Raw genomic sequence first — 18958 nt, 5'->3', positions numbered from 1 at the left:
TGATACGCTGTGTGGTCATTCCAACTAGCATTTTTTTTTAAGTGTTTTTTTTTTTTTTAATTTGACAGGTAGAGTTAGAGAGAGAGAGAGAGGAAGGAAGGTCTTCCTTCCGTTGGTTCACTCCCCAAATGGCAGCCACGGCTGGCGCTGTGCCTATCCAAAACCAGGAGTCGGGAGCTTCTTCCTGGTCTCCCATGCGGGTGCAGGGGCCCAAGCACTTGGGCATCCTTCACTGCCCTCCCAGGCCATAGCAGAGAGCTGGACTGGAAGAGGAGCAATGGGGACTAGAACCCAGCACCCATATGGGATGCCGGTGCTGCAGGCAGAGGATTAACCAATTGAGCCACGGCGCCAGCCCTCCAAGTAGCATCTTAATTGGCATGCCAAATACGGGGCCCCAAATATAGCATTTATAAGGAGAGTTCTGTCCGAGATCAAGGATATTAAGCATACAATACTAAATAGGATCAGTTATTACTTAGCTTTTTATTTCTTAAAATACTGGAGAGGAGCTACTTAGGAATGACGAAGGTTTTTTTTCTGGCTTCTAGTTGGAAGCCCACAGTTTAAGATCACGTGACCTCATTCATTTAAGCATCTGGGGAGGCTGAGGGATGGAGGAGGGATGATCACATGGTGATGCAGGAGCAGTCAGGAAAAACAAGCAGTGTATCCTGTGTGTCTGTGTGTCTCTGCCTATAAAACCATCATGATTCAATCATGAGACCTCTGCCACAGCAGCTTAATCCAATCTAAACACCTCTCAAAGAGCCCAGCTTCAGACACCATAACTGGATAAAACTCCAACCCTTATTAGCATTAATCCATTGTCAATTAACAAAGACTTTGGGAGTTTAAACATCCATGTGATTTTGGGGAGCCAAATCCTGTTCAAACCATTACAGATCCTTAGAGATTTAAATCATATGTGGAAGAAAAAATATTTCTACTTCTTGGCCCCCCACCCCATTAGAGGTCTACTAGGTGACAGACTACCTTTCTTTCATTCTTCCTCTCCTATTAGCGTTTGTTATTAGATAATGTATACTACTTAATTATTACAACACTTTTTAATTTGTTGGTGTGTTATATGTGGATATTTTCAAGGGTTTCCTGAAGTATGTATAGGAAAGCCCAGTTATCTGGAATCCTCTGGCAAGTTAATATTCAGGACACAGTGTAATGGAATAAAACAAAGAAGAAAACTCCTAAAGGTAACAGGTTCAGAGTTTGGTATTGTGACGCAGCAGGTTAGGCTGCTGCCAGTGGTGTTGGCATCCCATATGAGTGCCAGTTTGAGTCCTGGCTGCTGCACTTCTGATCCAGCTCCCTGCTAATGCACCTGAGAAAGCAGCAAAAGATGAACCAAGTACCTGAGCCCTTTCCACTCATGTGGGAGGCCTGAATGAAGCTCCTGGTTTTTGGATTCAGTGTGTTCCATCCCTGACTGTTGTAGCCATTTGGGGAGTTAAGCAGTGGATGGAAGACTATCTTTCTTAATAACTCTGCCTTTCAGATCAATCAATCAATCTCTTTTTTTTTTTCTTCAAAGGTAATATGTCTAGGTTCTTCCACCAGAAAGAGCCATTTGGGCACATCATTTAACTTTTCTGAACTTTGGGTTCTTCATGTTGGAGATAAGGAGAGGACTAATTTATTTTAAAGTTCTCCTAAGATCTGATAATTTATATTGTCTGGGACATAGTAAAAAGAATGTAGTGAAAACAGAGTTATCTCTGAGTACTACAAAAAATGTAACAGAGTACAGTGAGGTTCATGTTTTTCCTTAAACAAAAGTACTCTCTCCATTTCTACGTATATCTGTTGTTTCTCACAAAGTATTAGTGTTGGTTGTGGCCCATTAATAACAGCCAAGGGGACATCTGACAAAATTAGTAAAACTTTAAAACTATTGTAACAAGAACTAAAAAAAATTCTGATTATCTGGATTAGGAAAGCCAGTGCAGGGCCAAATAATAGTCTTAAGAGCATCATTATAGTGTGGCAGGTTATATCAGTTGTTCATAATAACAAATGACTAATCAAGCAAGGGTTGCATTATCCTATTTTGTCTAAGATGGTGTCAGGCCTATGTAATACATTTGATGTAAACCCCATTAATTTAAAAAAGTTTAGAATTTTAAAATATCATTTTCTAAACATTTAATTCATTGATTCCTTAATGCTATTCTGTTAGAATATAAATGATTACCAGTATATATTCTGTTTCACCTGTGGGATCTGTCATCACCATAGATGGGATCTGAGTGATGTCTTTTTTTCTTGGGTTTAGCACTTGTTTTATGCCAGTTATAAGGAAATAATTACTTATTAAGGACATTTCTGTTAAAGAGAAGAACAAGATTTCTTGAATTGGTTTGTAGTGATCTGGTTTTTAAATAACTACTGGAAAAGATAAAGAAAGAATTTTCTAAAGAAAAATTAGTTAAAATTCTAAGCACCTCAAGTATCCATTAATATATTTTAAGATGTTATTATTATGGGCTTGTATCCCATGACTTAAAAGAGTACTTTTAGGTATTTATGAGGTAATTTCTAGGGGGGTATAGCTCTAAGAGTTTACTTGTGCTAATATGACCATGTTTGAAAGTTCAACTTCTTAGAATAAAGTTTTTACTGAAAACTTCAGTATAGTACAGTGTTTGTTATTCTGTGTGACAGGATACCCAGAGTTATACTGACGAATGTCCTGGGAACGGAGTTAGGAAGAAAATACATAAAGATCCCTCCTGTAACTGAGGCCAGTTTGAGTGATACAGACAACTTGAAATCAGAGAAACTTTCTTCATCATCTGATGACAGCCTAGAGACTTGTCAAAATCTAAATCCCCACAAGAGCTGTTGTTTATCTGAAAGGTACGTTCAGTGATAACTTACTCAAAATAAATATATTTATTCTCATTAACCCTCTCCCATTCTTTCCCTCACATATATGTTATTGCTAAACATGAGCTAAACGTGTTTTGATGGCTGGTATGACTTTTTTCCTTCTGTTGACTGCAGTGGCAATTAGAAAAAAACTATGGCTAATTACGGGTTTCAGAAGTATTGGTCACCACGCTTGATTTTGGAAAAATGGATGCAGATACTTGTTGAAAATGTAGGTTCATGAATATGGTATAATTATATTCCATTCTCCTAACATTAGTCTATTCCTTCCTCCTTCTCTGTTCTGTCCATCCATCTGTCTGGCTGTCCATCCATTTCTCCAGTGTCATTCACAATTTTATTTATTTGCTTATTTTTAAAACCTTCTCTTAATATCAGTAGAATAGATTTCATATATTTTATAGGCACAATTCTTTTTAAAACGATTTATTTATTTATTTGAAAGAGTTATGGAGGGGAAGAGAGAAGGAGAGGGAAAAAGGGAGAGAGGGAAAGAGGTAAAGAGAGGGAGACAGGGAGAGAGAGGGAGAGAAGGAGAGGGAGAGGGAGAGGGAGAGTGAGAGTGAGAGAGAGAGAGAGAGAGAGAGATGGATCTTTTATCCCCAAATGGCCACTATGTCTAGGGCTGGGCCAGGCTGAGGCCAGGAGCCAGGAGCATCTTCTGGGTGTCCCACATGGGTCCAGGGGTCCAGGTGCTTGGACCATCTTCTACTGTTTTCCCAGGTGCATTAACAAGGAGCTGGATGAGAAGTGGAGCAGTTGAGACTTGAACTGGTGCCCATATGGGATACCAGCATTGCACAGAACATTGGCCTCCATAGGCACAATTCTAAGAATATAACCATACTTCCCTCCCTCCCTCCTTCCCTCCTTCTCTGCCTTCCTCCCTTCTTCCTTCCTTCCTTCCTTTTTTTTCAGTCTTTGCAAAAACATGATTTCAATTCACAAGAGAAGAGTAGAAAGACCAAAGTTTCATAGGAATATAAACAAGGGCTGAAAACAACAGTCAAATCATAAGATGTCCATTTCATTCCTATACTTTTTTTTGTGTTCTATATTAATTGCCACATATCAGAGACAACAATGATATTTGTCATTTTGAGACTGGATTATTTCACTAAGTATAATGGTTTCCAGTTGTATCCATTTTGTTGTAAAAGAAAAGATTATGGGTGACTAGTATTCTGTAGTGTATATATACATTTTCTTTACTCATCAGTTGATGGACATCTGGGTTGATTTTATGTCTTTGATATTGTGAATTGAGCTACAGTAAACATGAGGATGCAGATAACTCTTTTATATGTTGATTTCATTTGGATAAATTCGCATGAGTGGGATGGTTGGGTCATATGGCACATGTATTTTTGGCTTTCTGAGGAATCTCTGTACTGTCTTCCATAATGATTGTACTAGTTGACATTCCTATCAACAGTATATTAGTGTTCCTTTTCTCCTACATTGCTACCAGCATTGGTTGTTTTTTGAGTTTTGGATGGTAGCCATTCTAACTGGGGTAAGGTGAAACCTCTTTGTGGTTTTTATTTGTATTTCCTTGATGGCTAGTGATCCTGAGCATTTTTTCATATGCCTGTTGGCCATTTTAATTTCATCCTTTAAAAATACCTGTTCATGTCCTTTGCCCTTTTCTTAACTAGATTGTGTTTATTTTGTTGTTTTTGAGTTTCTTGAGCTCTTTACAGATCCTGGATATTAAATCTTATCAGTTGCATAGTTTCCAAACATTTTCTCCCATTGTGTCAGTTGCCTCTTCACTTTGTTGAGTGTTTCCTTTGCAATGTAGAATCTTCTTAGCTTGATGTAATTCCATTTGTCTGTTTTTGCTTGGATTGTGCTATTTTTTCTTGGATTGGTCTTTCCTAAGAAGTCGTTGCCTATGCAAATGTCTTGTAGAGTTTCCCTGATGCTTTCCTCCAGTAATTTGATAGTATCAGGTTGTAGATTTAGATCCTTGATCCATTGTGAGTTGATTTTTGTATAAGTTTAAGGTAGGGGTCTTGTTTCATACTTCTGCATGCAGAGATCTAATATTCTCACTACTATTTGTAAGAGAACATTCTTACTCCAAGGATTGATTTTAGCTCATTTGTCAAAGATTTGTTGATTGTAGCTGCACAGATGAATTTCTGGGGTCTCTATTCTGTTTTATTGGTCTACATGTATATTTTTGTGATAGCACCAGGCTGTTTTGATTATAATAGCCCTGCAGTAAGTCTTGAAATATGTATTGTGATGCCTCTGGCTTTGTTTTTTGTTGTTTAAATTGCTGTAGCTATTTGGGGTCTTTTGTTTCCATATGAATTTTAGCATTGGTTTTCCTAGATCTGAGAAGAGTGTCATTGATATTTTGACGGGGATTGGATTAGAAATGTATATTGCTTTTGATAATATGGAGATTTTGATGATATTCATTCTTCCGATTCACATATATGGAAGATAGCTCCATTTTTTCTTTCTTTCCTTCCTTCCTTCCTTCCTTCCTTCCTTCCTTCCTTCCTTCCTTCCTTCCTTCCTTCCTTCCTATTTTCTTCTATTTCTTTAATGCTTTGTAATTTTGTCAAAGAGATCTTTTACCTACTTGGTTAAATTTATTACAAGGTATTTAATTTTTTTGTAGCTATTGTGAATGAGACTGAGCTTAAAAATTCTTTCTAAGCCATGGCATTGTGTGTTTATACAACAGTTATTGATTTTTGTGTGTTGTTTTTATCATGCAGCTTTACCAAGTGCTCTTATGAGTTCCAATAGTCTCTTAGTGGAGTCTTTTGGTTCCTCTCTATATAGGATCATATCATCTGCAAATGAATAATTTTACTTCCTCCTTTCCAATTTATATCCCTTTGATTTCCTTTTCTTGCTAAATGGCTCTGGCTAAAACTTCCAGGACTATATTGAGTAGCAGTGGTGAAAATGGGCATCCTTGCTTGGTTCTGGATCTTAGTTGAATGTTTCCAACTTTTCCTATTCAATATGATGTTCATTGTGGTTTATCATAGATTGCCTTGATTGTGTTGAGGAACAGTCCTTCTAGACCCATTTTGCTTAAGGTTTTTTTTTTTTTAATCATGGAAAGATGTTATATTTTATCAAATGTTTTGTCTATTGAGATAGTCATATGGTTTTTATTCTTCAATTTGTAAATGTGATGTGTCACATTTATTGATTTGTGTATGTTGAACCATCTCTGCATACCAAAGATAAATCCCACTTGGTCTGGGTGCATGATATTTTTGATGTGTTGTTGGATTTGATTAGATAGTATTTTGTTTGATATTAGGATGGCTACTCTTTTTGCTTTTTCTTTCCATTAGCATGGAATATCTTTTTCCATCCTTTCACCTTCATTCCATGTGTATTTTTGTTGGTGAAATGTGTTTCTTGTAGGCAGCAAATAGATGGGTCCTGTTTTTGAATCCATTCAGTCAGTCTATATCTGAAATAGAGAATTTGGGCCATTTATATTCAAGGTTATTATTGATAAATAATGACTTGGTCTTGCCATTTTTTCCTTAAATATTCCTATCATTTGTTTTGGATTTCCTTTGTACTTTTATTAGATTTTCTACCTTTACATTCTTTCTTGATGATGGCTATCTTACTCTGTTTCTTTAGGTTTGAAACATATCCTTAGGTATTGCTTTTTAGACTGGACCAGTGGTGACACATTCTTTAAATTTCTGTTTGTTTTGGAAGATATTTATTTCACCTTCATTTCTGAGTGCTTTTCTGGGTTGACAGTTTTCTCCTTTTAGGACTTGTGTATGTCCCTCCATTATCTCCTAGCCTATACATTTCTGATGAGAAATCAGCTGTAAGTGTAAGTGGAGATATTGTAAGGGTAATCTGGCATTTCTCTTGTGCACATTTTAGAATCTTTCCTTTATGTTTTACTTTTGAAGGGTTGACTATAATATGTCATGGTGAAGATTTTTTTCTGATCATGTTTATTAAGAATTCTATGTGCTTCCCATACTTGGATGTCCCAGTCTTTCTCCAAATCAGGGAAGTTTTCTGCTATTATTTCACTGAATACGTGTTCTAAACCATTCTGTCTTTCCACACTTCCAGGAATTCCTAAGACAGGTATGTTTGGTCTTTTGATAGTATCCCATAAATCTTAAACATTATTTTCTGTTTTTCTAATTTTTTTCTGTTTTCTTTTTATCTGACTAATATATTTCCAGAGATTTGTTTTCTAGCTTAGATATTCTATCTTCTGCCTCCGCATGTCTGTTGTTAAGGCTTTCTGCTATATATATATTTTGTTTGACATAGTGGATTCTTCATTTCTAGTATTTCAGTTTGATTTCTCTTCAGTATCTGTCTCCCAGAAGAATTTTTCATGCATGTCACATTTTTATTCATTTTACTCATGTATTAACTTCTCTGTGTTTTTGAGTAATCTTATGTTAATTCTTTTGAATTCCTTTTCAGGCATTTCATCGATCTGTTTTTCTTCACATTCTAATATTGAAGTTTTGTTGTGTTTCTTTTGGGCAGTCACATTTTCTTCCTTATTCATTTTTCTTGTGTTTCTATTTCTATTTTTAGGCATTGGTAGAAACACTTGTTGGTTTTCTTCTCTGATGTCTTTTATCTTTTAAATATGTCTTTGTGACTTGGTGGAATGTCTTCTCCTTCACTGGATATCCGAGGCAATTGCTGTCTAGGGCCATGGAGTTCAGGTCAGTGCTTGAGGGTAGATCCAATGTGACACCCAAGTTGAGCATGGTAGATCTCTCTTGTCTGCAGGAGGAAGGTTACAATCATGTCGGTGGCATGATCACACCATTAACCACCCTCTACCAAGTTGAACCAACCACCCAGGATAAGCCCGCAGTACTAGACACCTTACCCATGCAGGTGCACGAACTACACAAAGGGTCTGTGCACTCCTTGGTGTGAGCACTGAACCCTGAGCCTCTGGAGCCAGACACAGTGATTACCCAAAAACCCAGGTACACCCTATCATATTCCCTATCACACAGTCACAGATTTCCCACAGTCACAGGGAGCAGGGGATCTATTCTTGGCCCCACAAACCTCCCCTTTCCTTGGAAAGAGCTGTGGCATTCCCAGAGGCAGCTGCCTAACTGACTGATGTTGACATGTGGTGTCCGGGTGCTTTAGTAGAGTGAGGTTGGGGGAGTGCCTTATGTTGACATCCTGCCCTCTGCCACCCCTTTAGGCCAAACTCAGTCAGTGGGAACCGCAGACTTATCAATTCTAATAAATTCCCCTAGACACTCTAGGGCTGCAGTAGTTCTTTCTTGCCTTATTGAGATGACATTTCCTCCCTGCTGGTTGCTGGGTGCCTTGCTTCAAGAAGATGGCATCTCCTCCAGTTACCTGCTGTGGGAGTCGCTGTTGATATGCTGCTCACTGCTGTGTGAATGAATTGTCCCCGCTGTCCATGGTGTCTCTCTTTTGTGGAATTTCTACTGCAAACTTCTGTCCAACTGTGCCCTTCTGTTATCTTCCCGTGGTCAGAATCAGCATGTCTTTTCACTATTCAGCCATCTTGGATCTCCTACATTTTCATTTTTTGAAATGATTTTTTATTTGAAAGGCAGAGTGATAGAGAGATGGAGAGAGAGAAAGAGGTATTTCATCTAGCAGTTCTTTCCCCATAATGGCTGCAAATGGCTGGCGCTGGGTCAGGCTGAGGTCAGGAATGAGGAATTCCATCTGAGACTCTTGTGTAGGTGCAGGGGCTGTCTTCTGTTGCTTTCTCAGACACATTAGTTTAATAGTTGAGACTTGAACCAGCATCTATATGGAATGACAGCATTGCAGGTGGTGGCTTTACCCGCTATGCCACAATGCCAGCCCCTCCCCCAAGTTTTTTTTTTTAAGACTGAGTAGTATCCCATTGTATATATACCACATTTTAAAAAATCATTCATCTATTGATTGACACTTAAGTTGATTGTATAACTTGGTTATTGAGAATAATGATACAGTGAATATGAGTGTGCAGGTATCTTTTTGACTTATTGATATCAAATCTGGATAAATATATAGAAATAAGATTGCTGCATCATATGGTAAATCTAATTTCAGGTTTTTGAGGACCTTCCATTGTGGCTTTTCATAATGGTTGTGATATTTACATTCTCACCAACAAAGCAGGAAGGTTTTCTTTTTCTTTTTTAAGATTTGTTTTGTTTATTTGAAAGGCAGAGTTACAGAGAGAAAAAGGGAATGATGAGAGAGAGAAGGAGAGAGAGAGAGAGAGAGAGAGAGAGAGAGAGATCTGCCATCTCCTGGTTCACAGATGTCTGCATTGGCTATGGGTGTGCCAGGCCTGGTTTTCCATGTGGATGGCAGGGGCCTAAAACTTGGGCCATCTTCTGCTGCCTACCCAGGTACATTAACAGGGAGTTGCATTGGAAGTGGAGCAACTTAGACTCAATGTGGCACTCATATGGGATGCTGGCATTGCAGGAGGCAGCTTAACCCTCTGCTGCACAATGCTATCCCCAGAGGTTCTTTTTCTACATCCCTGTCAACATTTATTTTCTATCATCTTTTGATAGCAGCCATTCAAATAGGTATGAGATAATGTATCTTATTGTGGTTTTAATTTGCCTTTCAACAAATAATTAGTGATGTTGAAGACTTTTTCATTTCTCCATTGGCTATTCATCTTCATTTGAGAACTGTTTATTTAGATCCCTTGTCCATTAAAAAAATTATTTGAGAAACAGAGACAGAGGGAGAGAGAGAGAGAGAAGAGGGAGAGAGAAAGAGAGCGCGCGTGCGCAAGAGCGAGTGATCAAGGGAATGAGAGAGAATGAGCATAATCAGGTCTGGACCAGGCAGAAGCCGTGAAATGGGAACTGGGAACTCAATCCAAATCTCCCATGTGGGTAGGTGGTAGGGGCTTAACTACTTGAACCATCATTTTATGTATTTGATGTTGGAATTTACATCATTTTGTAAATTGTCTTCAGACAATTTAACTTAGCTGTGATTATTATTAATAGGTCTTTTAGCCTTCATACTGGGGATAAAATTCCTTTATAGCCACTACTGCAGTCCTAGAGGATTCTGAATATGGCTCCATGTTACCTATATATTTGAGTTTTGTGCTTTCCTAACTTTTATATCATTATTTTAATGGTTTTTTTCTTTGAGATTAAAGAATTCCATTTAGTAGTTCCTGTAAGAAGGCCTAGTGGTGATGAACTCTTTTACCTTTGGTTTGTCTAGGGATGTTTTGTTTCTCTCATTTTGGAAAGATTTTTCCAGGTAAAATCTAGTTGGTTGACAGTTTTTCCCCATCAGCACTTTAAATAAATATTTTTTAAAAGAAAATCACTGCTACAGATTTCTTGAATTTCAAGTCCCAGTGGTTACCTTGTCAGGGCCAGAACAAATGATCTTACAGGACTTAAATGGCCTGGGGGCTAGATTTTCCCAGCTTGGAACTAGACAAAGACGGGCAACAACTAATCTAAGTACACCTGACTCAAAGTGGTGGTTAAAATCCAAAATAGCTGCAGTCATGTCAAGCTCAATCCCTAAATCCTCAGATCCCCAAACTTGACCAAAAGATGAGTTAACTAAGACAAATGATAATCAAATCAAAAATTAAATAAAGAGTCCAGAAAGCAGCGAAAACAAACAAAAAAAGATAAGAAACATGGGATGGGCATTGTGGCATAGCAAGTAAAGCCACTCTGCCTGTGACGCTACGTGGTAGTTTGTGTCCTGGCTGCTCCACTTCTGACCCAGATCCCTGCTAATGACCTGGGAAAAGCAGCAGAGGATGGCCCAAGTATTTGGGTGGGAGACTCAGATGAAGATCTTGGCTCCTGGCTTTGGCCTGGCCCAGCCCTGGCCATTTCAGTCATTTGGGGAGTAAACTAGCTAATGGAAAATTTTTCTGTCTCTTCATCTCTCTCTGTCACTCTGCCTTTTGAATATACTTATATTTAGATATGGGGTCAAAGTTGGCCTAGGGTGAGAGCAATACTGAACGATCAGAGATTTCTTTTTTTTTTTTTTTTTTAAGATTTATTTATTTATTTATTTATTTTGAAAGTCCAATCCATTGCGACCCAGAACATTTTCTGGGCCTGTGGTCAGTTGTAGATAGATGTGGGTGTAAAATATTGTTACATTGGGGTATCAGGGTAGGACCCTGTATCAGTCAGTTTTTTGTTGCTAGAATAAATACCTGAGTGGAGTTATTTGGGAAGGAAAAAAGTTTATTTTAGCTTATAGTTTTGCAGGTTCACAGTACATGATTGGGTGAACCCATTTGTATGGCCTTAGATGAGGGTGGAAGATGATGCAATGCATGCAGAAGAAGGATCACATGACAAACCACTTTTCTTTCATCAAGAGGCAATGTGATCCAATCTCATCACTTCCCAAAGGACTCACCTTCCGATACCAAAAACTGGATTAGATCTTTACTCTTAATCTGTTAACCATTAACAGAAGACTTTGAAGATCCAGTCCCTAAAACATTGACCTTTGGGGGACATAAAAATTCATATCCAAAATATAGCACGCCCTCTGTAACATATCTGGTACTCATTTCCATAGAATCAGAAAATATCCTAGAAATGGATATTGTGTCGGGGAAGACACTGCAAATATCTGAGGGCTGGAGAGATGGGGGGAATTTTGGCTTAAAGTTAGGTTGTGTTGTGCTGAGGAGGGAGGCAAATGGAATCCCGTCAGGCTCCCTGCCCTTAGCCTGGTAGTACATATAAGGCAGTATAAACTGCCTAGAAGATATGTGGAAATAGGAGATAACCTAAAACAATTAGAAAGGGTTGAATTCTACAACCAGCCAATGGTGCTTGTAATAGCCTCATCTGGCCAGTAAAAAAGCCTGATGGAACTTAGAGAATGAGTTACAGTTAAATGGGGCTCACATGGTTTGTTCCCCCAGGGTGGATGAGATACTTCTTGCCACAGTGTGAGGAATATCCAGCTCACTTAACTTTGTACCCATTGATCCACCTGGAATCTGGACCTGTGGTTACAGCTTATACCCTTAGTGGACAGTAAGGTTGGCCTCTTGGTCTGGCATGTCATTTCACCACTAGTTTTAGGAATCACTGTTGGACCCCATCCTTTTGCTAATATGTGTATTATTCTGGATCACATCAACCCCTGGGTGTTGCTGCTGTGTTGTCTAACAGTTGATGGTACAAGTATATTCTTGCTAGGTGATGCAGATTTTCCATTACAAGGACCTGTATTAATTTTTCATCCCAGCTGTGTACTGGTGCTATTTTTGTTGCTCATCCCACTTGGGTTTGTTTGATTTTTATTGCTATTTGCAAAATCATCTTTTGTCTCATTTTGTGCATGTGCTTCTGTTGCTTTGTGGAATGTGCTTACCAGCCAAATAGCCATACAACATGCCAGCAAGACAGTGTTAGAACTCCTTGCAGTATGAGGGCATATCACAGAAGAGGAGATAGCATGAGATTATAAGAGCCAGTTGGGAAGAGTGGAAGGTATGGATTCAGTTTAACCTGATTGCAGTCACTAAATTGATTTTTCTTTTGAAAAAAATACATCTTTTACAAAATTATTTATTAGAGAGAGAGAGAGAGAGAGAGAGAGAAAGAGAGATTGAGATTCCAAACACTGATTGTCCCTGAGTGTTCATTAACAGGAAGATGGATTTAGGCAGAGCTGGAATTCCAAAATGAGATGTGGGCATGTTTACCACTATGCTGAAATCTCACCTCTTTTTAAATTTATTTATCTGAGGGGGGGTGGAGAGAGAGAGAGAGAGAGCTCTGACCCACTCATTCATCCCCCAAATGTCTGCTGTGGTTGTGTCCAGGCTAGACTGAAGCCCAGAGCTAGGAACTCAGTGTGGGTCTTCCAGATGAGTGGCAGGAACCCAGTCACAGGGGCCATAACTGCTCACTCACAGGATCTTGCATTAGCAGGACCTGGAGCTGGGTATTAAACCTAGTCACTCTGGTATGGGACATGAGAGTATTTAAGTGGTTTCTTAGCCAGTAGCATAAATGATTGCCCTAACTGCAGCCATTTTGTATGTAGCCATGATCTTGCCCTTTAGGCAACCCTGACAGTCTCTGAAACCCTACAATAGGATAAACAGACAGGTTAAGATAACCTGTCTGAGGATTGGAATTTGGTGCATTAGTTAATTTGTCTCTTGGGATGCATGCATCCCATATCAAAGGGCTGAGTTCAAGTCTGGCCCACTCCACTTCTGATCCACCTTTCTGCTAGTGTGTGACCTGGGAGGCAGCAGGCAATTTGTTCAGTTATTTATGTTCTTGCCACAGATGGGAGATCTGGATTGAATTCCAGACTCTTGGCTTTAGTGTGATCTATTCACAGTTGTTGTGGATATTTGGGGAGTGAACCAGTGAATGGAAGGAAGTCTTTGTTTCTTTGTTTCTCTTCCTTTCAAACATAAATAAATAAATAAATAAATGGAACTAACTTTGTCTTTAAAAACATAATAAAGTTTAAAAAAAGTTAGTCACCCAATTTGGATTGTTGGTTTTTTTTTTTTTTTTTTTGAGAAGATTTGGGTATACTTAGATTAGCCATAGGCTACCTTTGTCTATAAAACCCTTTATTTCTTTTTTTTTTTAATCCATGACCATTACATTTAATTGTAATCAAATTATATTCTCTATCTCATTTCTTTTTTTAAATAAAGATTTATTTATTTATTTAAAAGTCAGAGTTACACAGAGAGAGAAGGAGAGGCAGAGAGAGAGAGAGAGAGAGAGAGGTCTTCTATCTGCTGGTTCCCTCCCCAGTTGGTTGCAATGGTCGGAGCTATGCTGATCTGAAGCCAGGAGTCAGGAGCCTCTTCTGGGTCTCCCACGTGGGTGCAGGGGCCCAAGGACTTGGGCCATCTTCTACTGTTCTCTCAGGCCATAGCAGAAAACTGGACCAGAAATGGAGCAGCTGAGACTCGAACCAGCACCCATATGGGATGCTGGCACTGTAGGCAGTGGCATTACCCGCTATGCCACAGCACCGGCCCCTAAAATCTTTTCTTTCCTACCTCATGGTATGGGTATTCATTGTGTCATGAACACCTGAGACCAGACTTTGGTTTGTAAATCCCCAAATAAATTACATTTTATACAAACTTGGATTTCTCGTCTTTCTTTGGTCTTTTTTTTTTTTTTTGCCAGGCAGAGTGGACAGTGAGAGAGAGACAGAGAAAGGTCTTCCTTTTCCGTTGGTTCACCCTCCAATGGCCGCTACGGCTGGTGCACTACGGCCAGTGTACTGCGCCCAGCGTACCGCGCTGATCCGAAGCCAGGAGCCAGGTGCTTCTCCTGGTCTCCCATGTGGGTGTAGGACCCAAGGACTTGGACCATCCTCCACTGCACTTCCTGGCCAGAGACCTGGGCAGGAAGAGGGGCAACCGAGACAGAATCCGGCGCCCCAACCTGGACTAGAACCCAGTGTGCCAGCGCTGCAGGTGGAGGATTAGCCTAGTGAGCCGCAGCGCCCGCCTCTTTGGTCTTACAACCCCTCTGCCTTTGGTGGCCCATTCTTGAATACCAGATTTTTCTGAAACAACCGAAGTAGGAAAGTTTTCACAGCTTTTTCTTACCCTTCCATTTCTTTAATTCTTATCATGTGTGTTATGTCTCTTTATCATGTCCCATCATTTTGATAGGCTTTCTTTATTTCTTTTTCATTCCCTCTTCTTTTTATTCTCTGATTGGATAATGTTCTGTCTTCATGCACACTGATTCTTTCTTCAGCACAATTGAGACTGGTACTGAAGCTTTCTGTAGTGTTTGCACTTTAGGCATTGTATGTTTTAAAATATTTATTTATTTGTTTGAAAGGCAGAGTTATAGATAGACATATGGAGAGAAAGAGAGAGATCTTCCATCTATTGGTTCACTGTCCAAATGACCTCAATGACTGGGGCTGCACCAGGCTGAAGCCAGGAGCCAGGAGCTTCTTCTGGATCTCCTGCATGGATGCAGGTGCCCAAGGACTTGGGCCATCCTCTGCTGCTTTCCCAAGCACGTTAGCAGGGAGCTGGATTGGAAGTAGAGCAGGTGGGATATGGGATGCTGACGCTGTAGCCCAGGCTTTAACTGGCTATGCCACAGCCCCGGCCCAGACATTGTATTCTTCATCTCTAGCATTATTGTTTTTTAAATTGCTTCTTTCATTTTAAACTTCTAATTTTGTTTGTGTGTTTTTGAAATTTCATTTAAGTTTCTGTCTGTATATTCTTTTAGTCCAGGGAACTTTTTTTTTATAGAAAACTTATTTAATAAATATAAATTTCGAAAGTACAACCTTTGGATTATAGTGGTTCTTCTCCCCATAACCACCCTCCCATCTGCAGACCATCACATCTCCTACTCCCTCTCCCATCCCATTCATCATTAAGATTCATTTTTAATTATCTTTATATACAGAAGATCAGCTCTCTACTAAGTAAGGATTTCAACAGTTTGCACCCACACAGACACACAAAGTATAAAGTACTGTTTGAAGACTAGTTATACCATTAATTCTCATAGTACAACACATTAAGGACCCTATGTGGAGAGCAAGTACACAGTGACTCCTGTTGTTGTTTTAACAATTGACACTCTTATTTATGACGTCAGTGATCACCCAAGGCTTTCTCTCTCTTTTTTTATTTTTTTGCCAGGCAGAGTTAGACAGTGAGAGAGACAGAGAGAGAGTTATAGATAGTGAGAGAGAGACAGAAAGAGAGGTCTTCCTTCCGTTGGTTCACTACCCTAATGGCCGCTACGGCTGGCGCTGTGCCGATCCAAAGCCAGGAGCCGGGTACTTCTTCCCAGTCTCCCATGCGGGTGCGGGGACCCAAGCACTTGGGCCATCCTCCACTGCCCTCCTGGGCCACAGCAGAAAGCTGGACTGAAAGAGGAGCAACCAGGACTAGTACCTGGCGCCCCAACCGGGACTAGAACCCAGGGTGCCGGCGCCGCAGGTGGAAGATTAGCCTAGTGAGCCAAGGCCCACTCAAGGCTCTTGTTATGAGCTTCCAAGGCTATGGAAGTCTCTTGAGTTCACAAACTCCAGCCTTATTTAGACAAGGCCATAATCAAAGTAGAAGTTTTCTCTTCCCTTCAGAGAAAGCTACCTCCTTCTTTGATGGCCCGTTCTTTGCGCTGGGATCTCACTCACAGAGATATTTCATTTAGGTCATTTTTTGCCACAGTGTCTTGGCTTTCCATGCCTGAAATGCTCTCATGGGCTTTTTAGCCAGATAGTTCAGGGAACTTCTTTAAGAGGATTATTTTGAACTTTTTGGTTGTCATTTTTTTTTTTAAATTATTTATCCCTCCCTCCCCCAGGAAACCTTTTATTTAAGGAAAATGGACTTCATATATTACTTAAGTACAACTTTAGGAATGTAGTGATTCTTCCCACCATACCTGCCCTCCCACTCACTCTCCTACCCCTCCTCCTCCTCCTGCTCCCATTCCCAGTCCTATTCTCCACTAAGATCCATTTTCAATTAGCTTTATACACAGAAGAACAATTATTTACTAAGCAAGGAGTTCAACAATTTGAACGGAAACAAAACAAAACAATTCTTCAATAGTTGAGACAAGAATTGTTCAGTCATTGCATCTTGAAGTTAATTTTACTTCTTTTTTTTTTTTAAGAAACTTAATTTTTAATTCTTTATAAGTGTTCTTTGTCAGGAAGAATCTCTCACTGTTTACTCTAACTTGGGATTCTGTCAGACAAGGTGCTCATGATCTCTGAGGAACAGCTCCCATTAGGGCTCTGTGGATGATGGGGCTGCCATGCTTTTTCAAGTTTTGGTGGGGGCAGTTGGTTAGGCTCTGCTACCTGGTAAGATCACTGGTTAAGTTCTACAATCAGACTGAACTGTTGGAAGGACACTGCAATCTTTCTAGATCAGGCCTAGCCACAGGGTGTGTTTTCTGGTCAGGTGGTACCTCTCTGTGAGTTCAGCAGTTGGATAGGTTTGCATGAGGTGTCTTGAGGTTAGCTGAGATTGCTTCAGGATAAATGGGATCAGCTGTCTTGCTCAGTGACGTACAAAGTTGAGGTTTGCCTCCCCTGTTTATGGTAGGCCTTCAGGTGGGCTTTGAGGCTGGGCTGAATACTGCTTGAATTCCCATGTGTGACACTTGTTTTTTTTTGTCAGATATTTCTGTGGAAGAAGTCTGTCAACCCTGGGTTGAATCTTGTCACATGGACTATTGTCTTCTTTTACTTAATACCTTTGTGTATTCTAATAATACTTACTGTATATTGTCCTATGCTCTACACAGACTAAGTATAAATTTTTGATGAACTAGATATATATATTTAATATATATATACTTATTTTCATGAAATTGAAATTATTTTCATTTTAATTATTTTTTAGTAAATATAGTTTTTGCATTTTTTAAAAAAAGTTTTGTTTTTATACTTTGAAAGTAAGAGAGAGAGGGAGCTAGCTTCCATGCACTGGTTAACCACCAAATGCCCACAACAGCCCAGACTGGACCAGGCCAAAGGCAGGAGCCAGAAGCCAGGAAGTCAATCTAGGTGCCCCATGTGGGTGATAGAGGTCTAACTACATGAACCATTACCTGCTTCCTCCCAGGGTGTACATTAACAGGAAGCTGGAATTGGGAGCAGAATCAAGACTCTAATTTGGGGGACAGCCATTCCAGGTGACATCTTAAGTGCTATACCAAATATCTCCCCTGTATTTCTTTCTTTTTTTTTTTTTTAAGGGAAAGGATTTATTGGGGAACACCCTACAGGCCGGAGTGAAGGGGCGGCTAAGGAAAAAGAGAAGGAGACTGTAAGAGAGACAGAGAGGAGGGAGAAGAGAGATGAGAGGAGGAGAGGATCCAAGAGAGGCCAAGAGAGTGCAGGAGAGAAGGACCAAGAGAACAGGGAGCAGAGCCAAGAGAGCACATGTGCAGGAACAGGCCCTTTTAAATCTTTGCCTGAGGGCGGGCAGGGAAGCTGGAGCAATGAATCCTATTAGGATGGGGGTGGAGCCTGGCTTAGGTAGCTGGGCCAAGTGGCCACCTGGCTAAAACTGGGCAAGTTTCCTAACATTCTCCCCTTTTGTTTTTTTATAAAGCAGGATTTGTATGGGATTACATCAGTCCCAAAAGTCCGGGAGGGGTAGAGGGACGATGATCTGTCTTTAGAGCTACTTCCTGCTGACATGGGGCGATAAGGTACTCTTCGCTGGCATGGGGCGATGTCTCAGGCTGCTGTCTCCTGGGTGGGGAGCTGAGTATATTCCCGTAGCAGCATTAGGTTGACTGCCTGGTTGTTGAAGGTCTTTGTTTGTTCCATTATCACCTGCTGTAAACACTTAGACACTGTAGTATAGAAGACAGGGTGAGAATAGTAACCAATGATCCTAAGATCATTAACCAGGTAATGAGAGGATTTTATAGAGAAGAGGAAATGGAGAGGCGTCTCTGGACCCTTGTGGGGACAGTTTGATGGATGTGGCTTAAAGCTGATTCCAGCCAAGACTGGGAGAAAGGCCACTTTTGCAGGTAGTGGGGTTTGTCTGTAGAGAAATTTTGACACACAGGTTGGAAGTAGAGCCATTGGTGGTAGAGGTTATGATTACAAAGGAATGAGGCTCAAGTGGGCTAGATACAGAGGACAGAGTTGTTATTAGAGGAGCTAAGAAAGGTGCTGTCTAAGATACAAATAAGTTTTCTGATTGAGAGGCAAATAGAACCTGACAGAAGGGGCTTGATAATAATCTGGTGGGCTTTAGGCCTTGTAAATTATGAGGCTCAGACTCATCTATCTCTCTTCATATAGCCTACATACTAAGGGAGGTGAGAACCTCCATGGGGAAGGCACTCTGTTGACTTCCATTACCTAGCTGGCCTGGGAGGAGAGTTGGCCAGGTAAAGGTAGGTGGCATCTCTAACAGGAAATTTACAGTTCTGCCTGCAGTGTTGCTGACCCTATTTGGCCGTACCCTCAGCTGCAGTGGTCACTTTGGAAGCTGGGCTGAGTGAAGGGCTTTTCAGCTTAGATC

The 18958-nt window shown here is 40.2% G+C and overlaps 1 protein-coding gene across 25 annotated transcripts in view; it reads left to right on the top strand.

Annotated features, from left to right (window-relative positions):
- Positions 1 to 18958, top strand: part of SENP7 (SUMO specific peptidase 7) — a 205331-nt gene that overhangs the window by 88932 nt on the left and 97441 nt on the right. For 16 of the 25 annotated variants that reach the window (XM_070072017.1, XM_051819124.2, XM_051819121.2 and 13 more), the window contains one exon: positions 2683 to 2877. The exons of the other annotated variants lie outside the window; for them this stretch is intronic. In XM_070072017.1, coding sequence (XP_069928118.1) covers positions 2683 to 2877 — 195 coding nt within the window. The remainder of the gene's footprint in view (positions 1 to 2682; positions 2878 to 18958) is intronic. 25 annotated transcript variants of the gene reach the window in all.

This window comes from Oryctolagus cuniculus, chromosome 4 (genome assembly GCF_964237555.1).
Source record: "Oryctolagus cuniculus chromosome 4, mOryCun1.1, whole genome shotgun sequence".
NCBI lineage: Eukaryota > Metazoa > Chordata > Mammalia > Lagomorpha > Leporidae > Oryctolagus > Oryctolagus cuniculus.
This window is presented reverse-complemented; position numbering and strand designations above follow the sequence as displayed.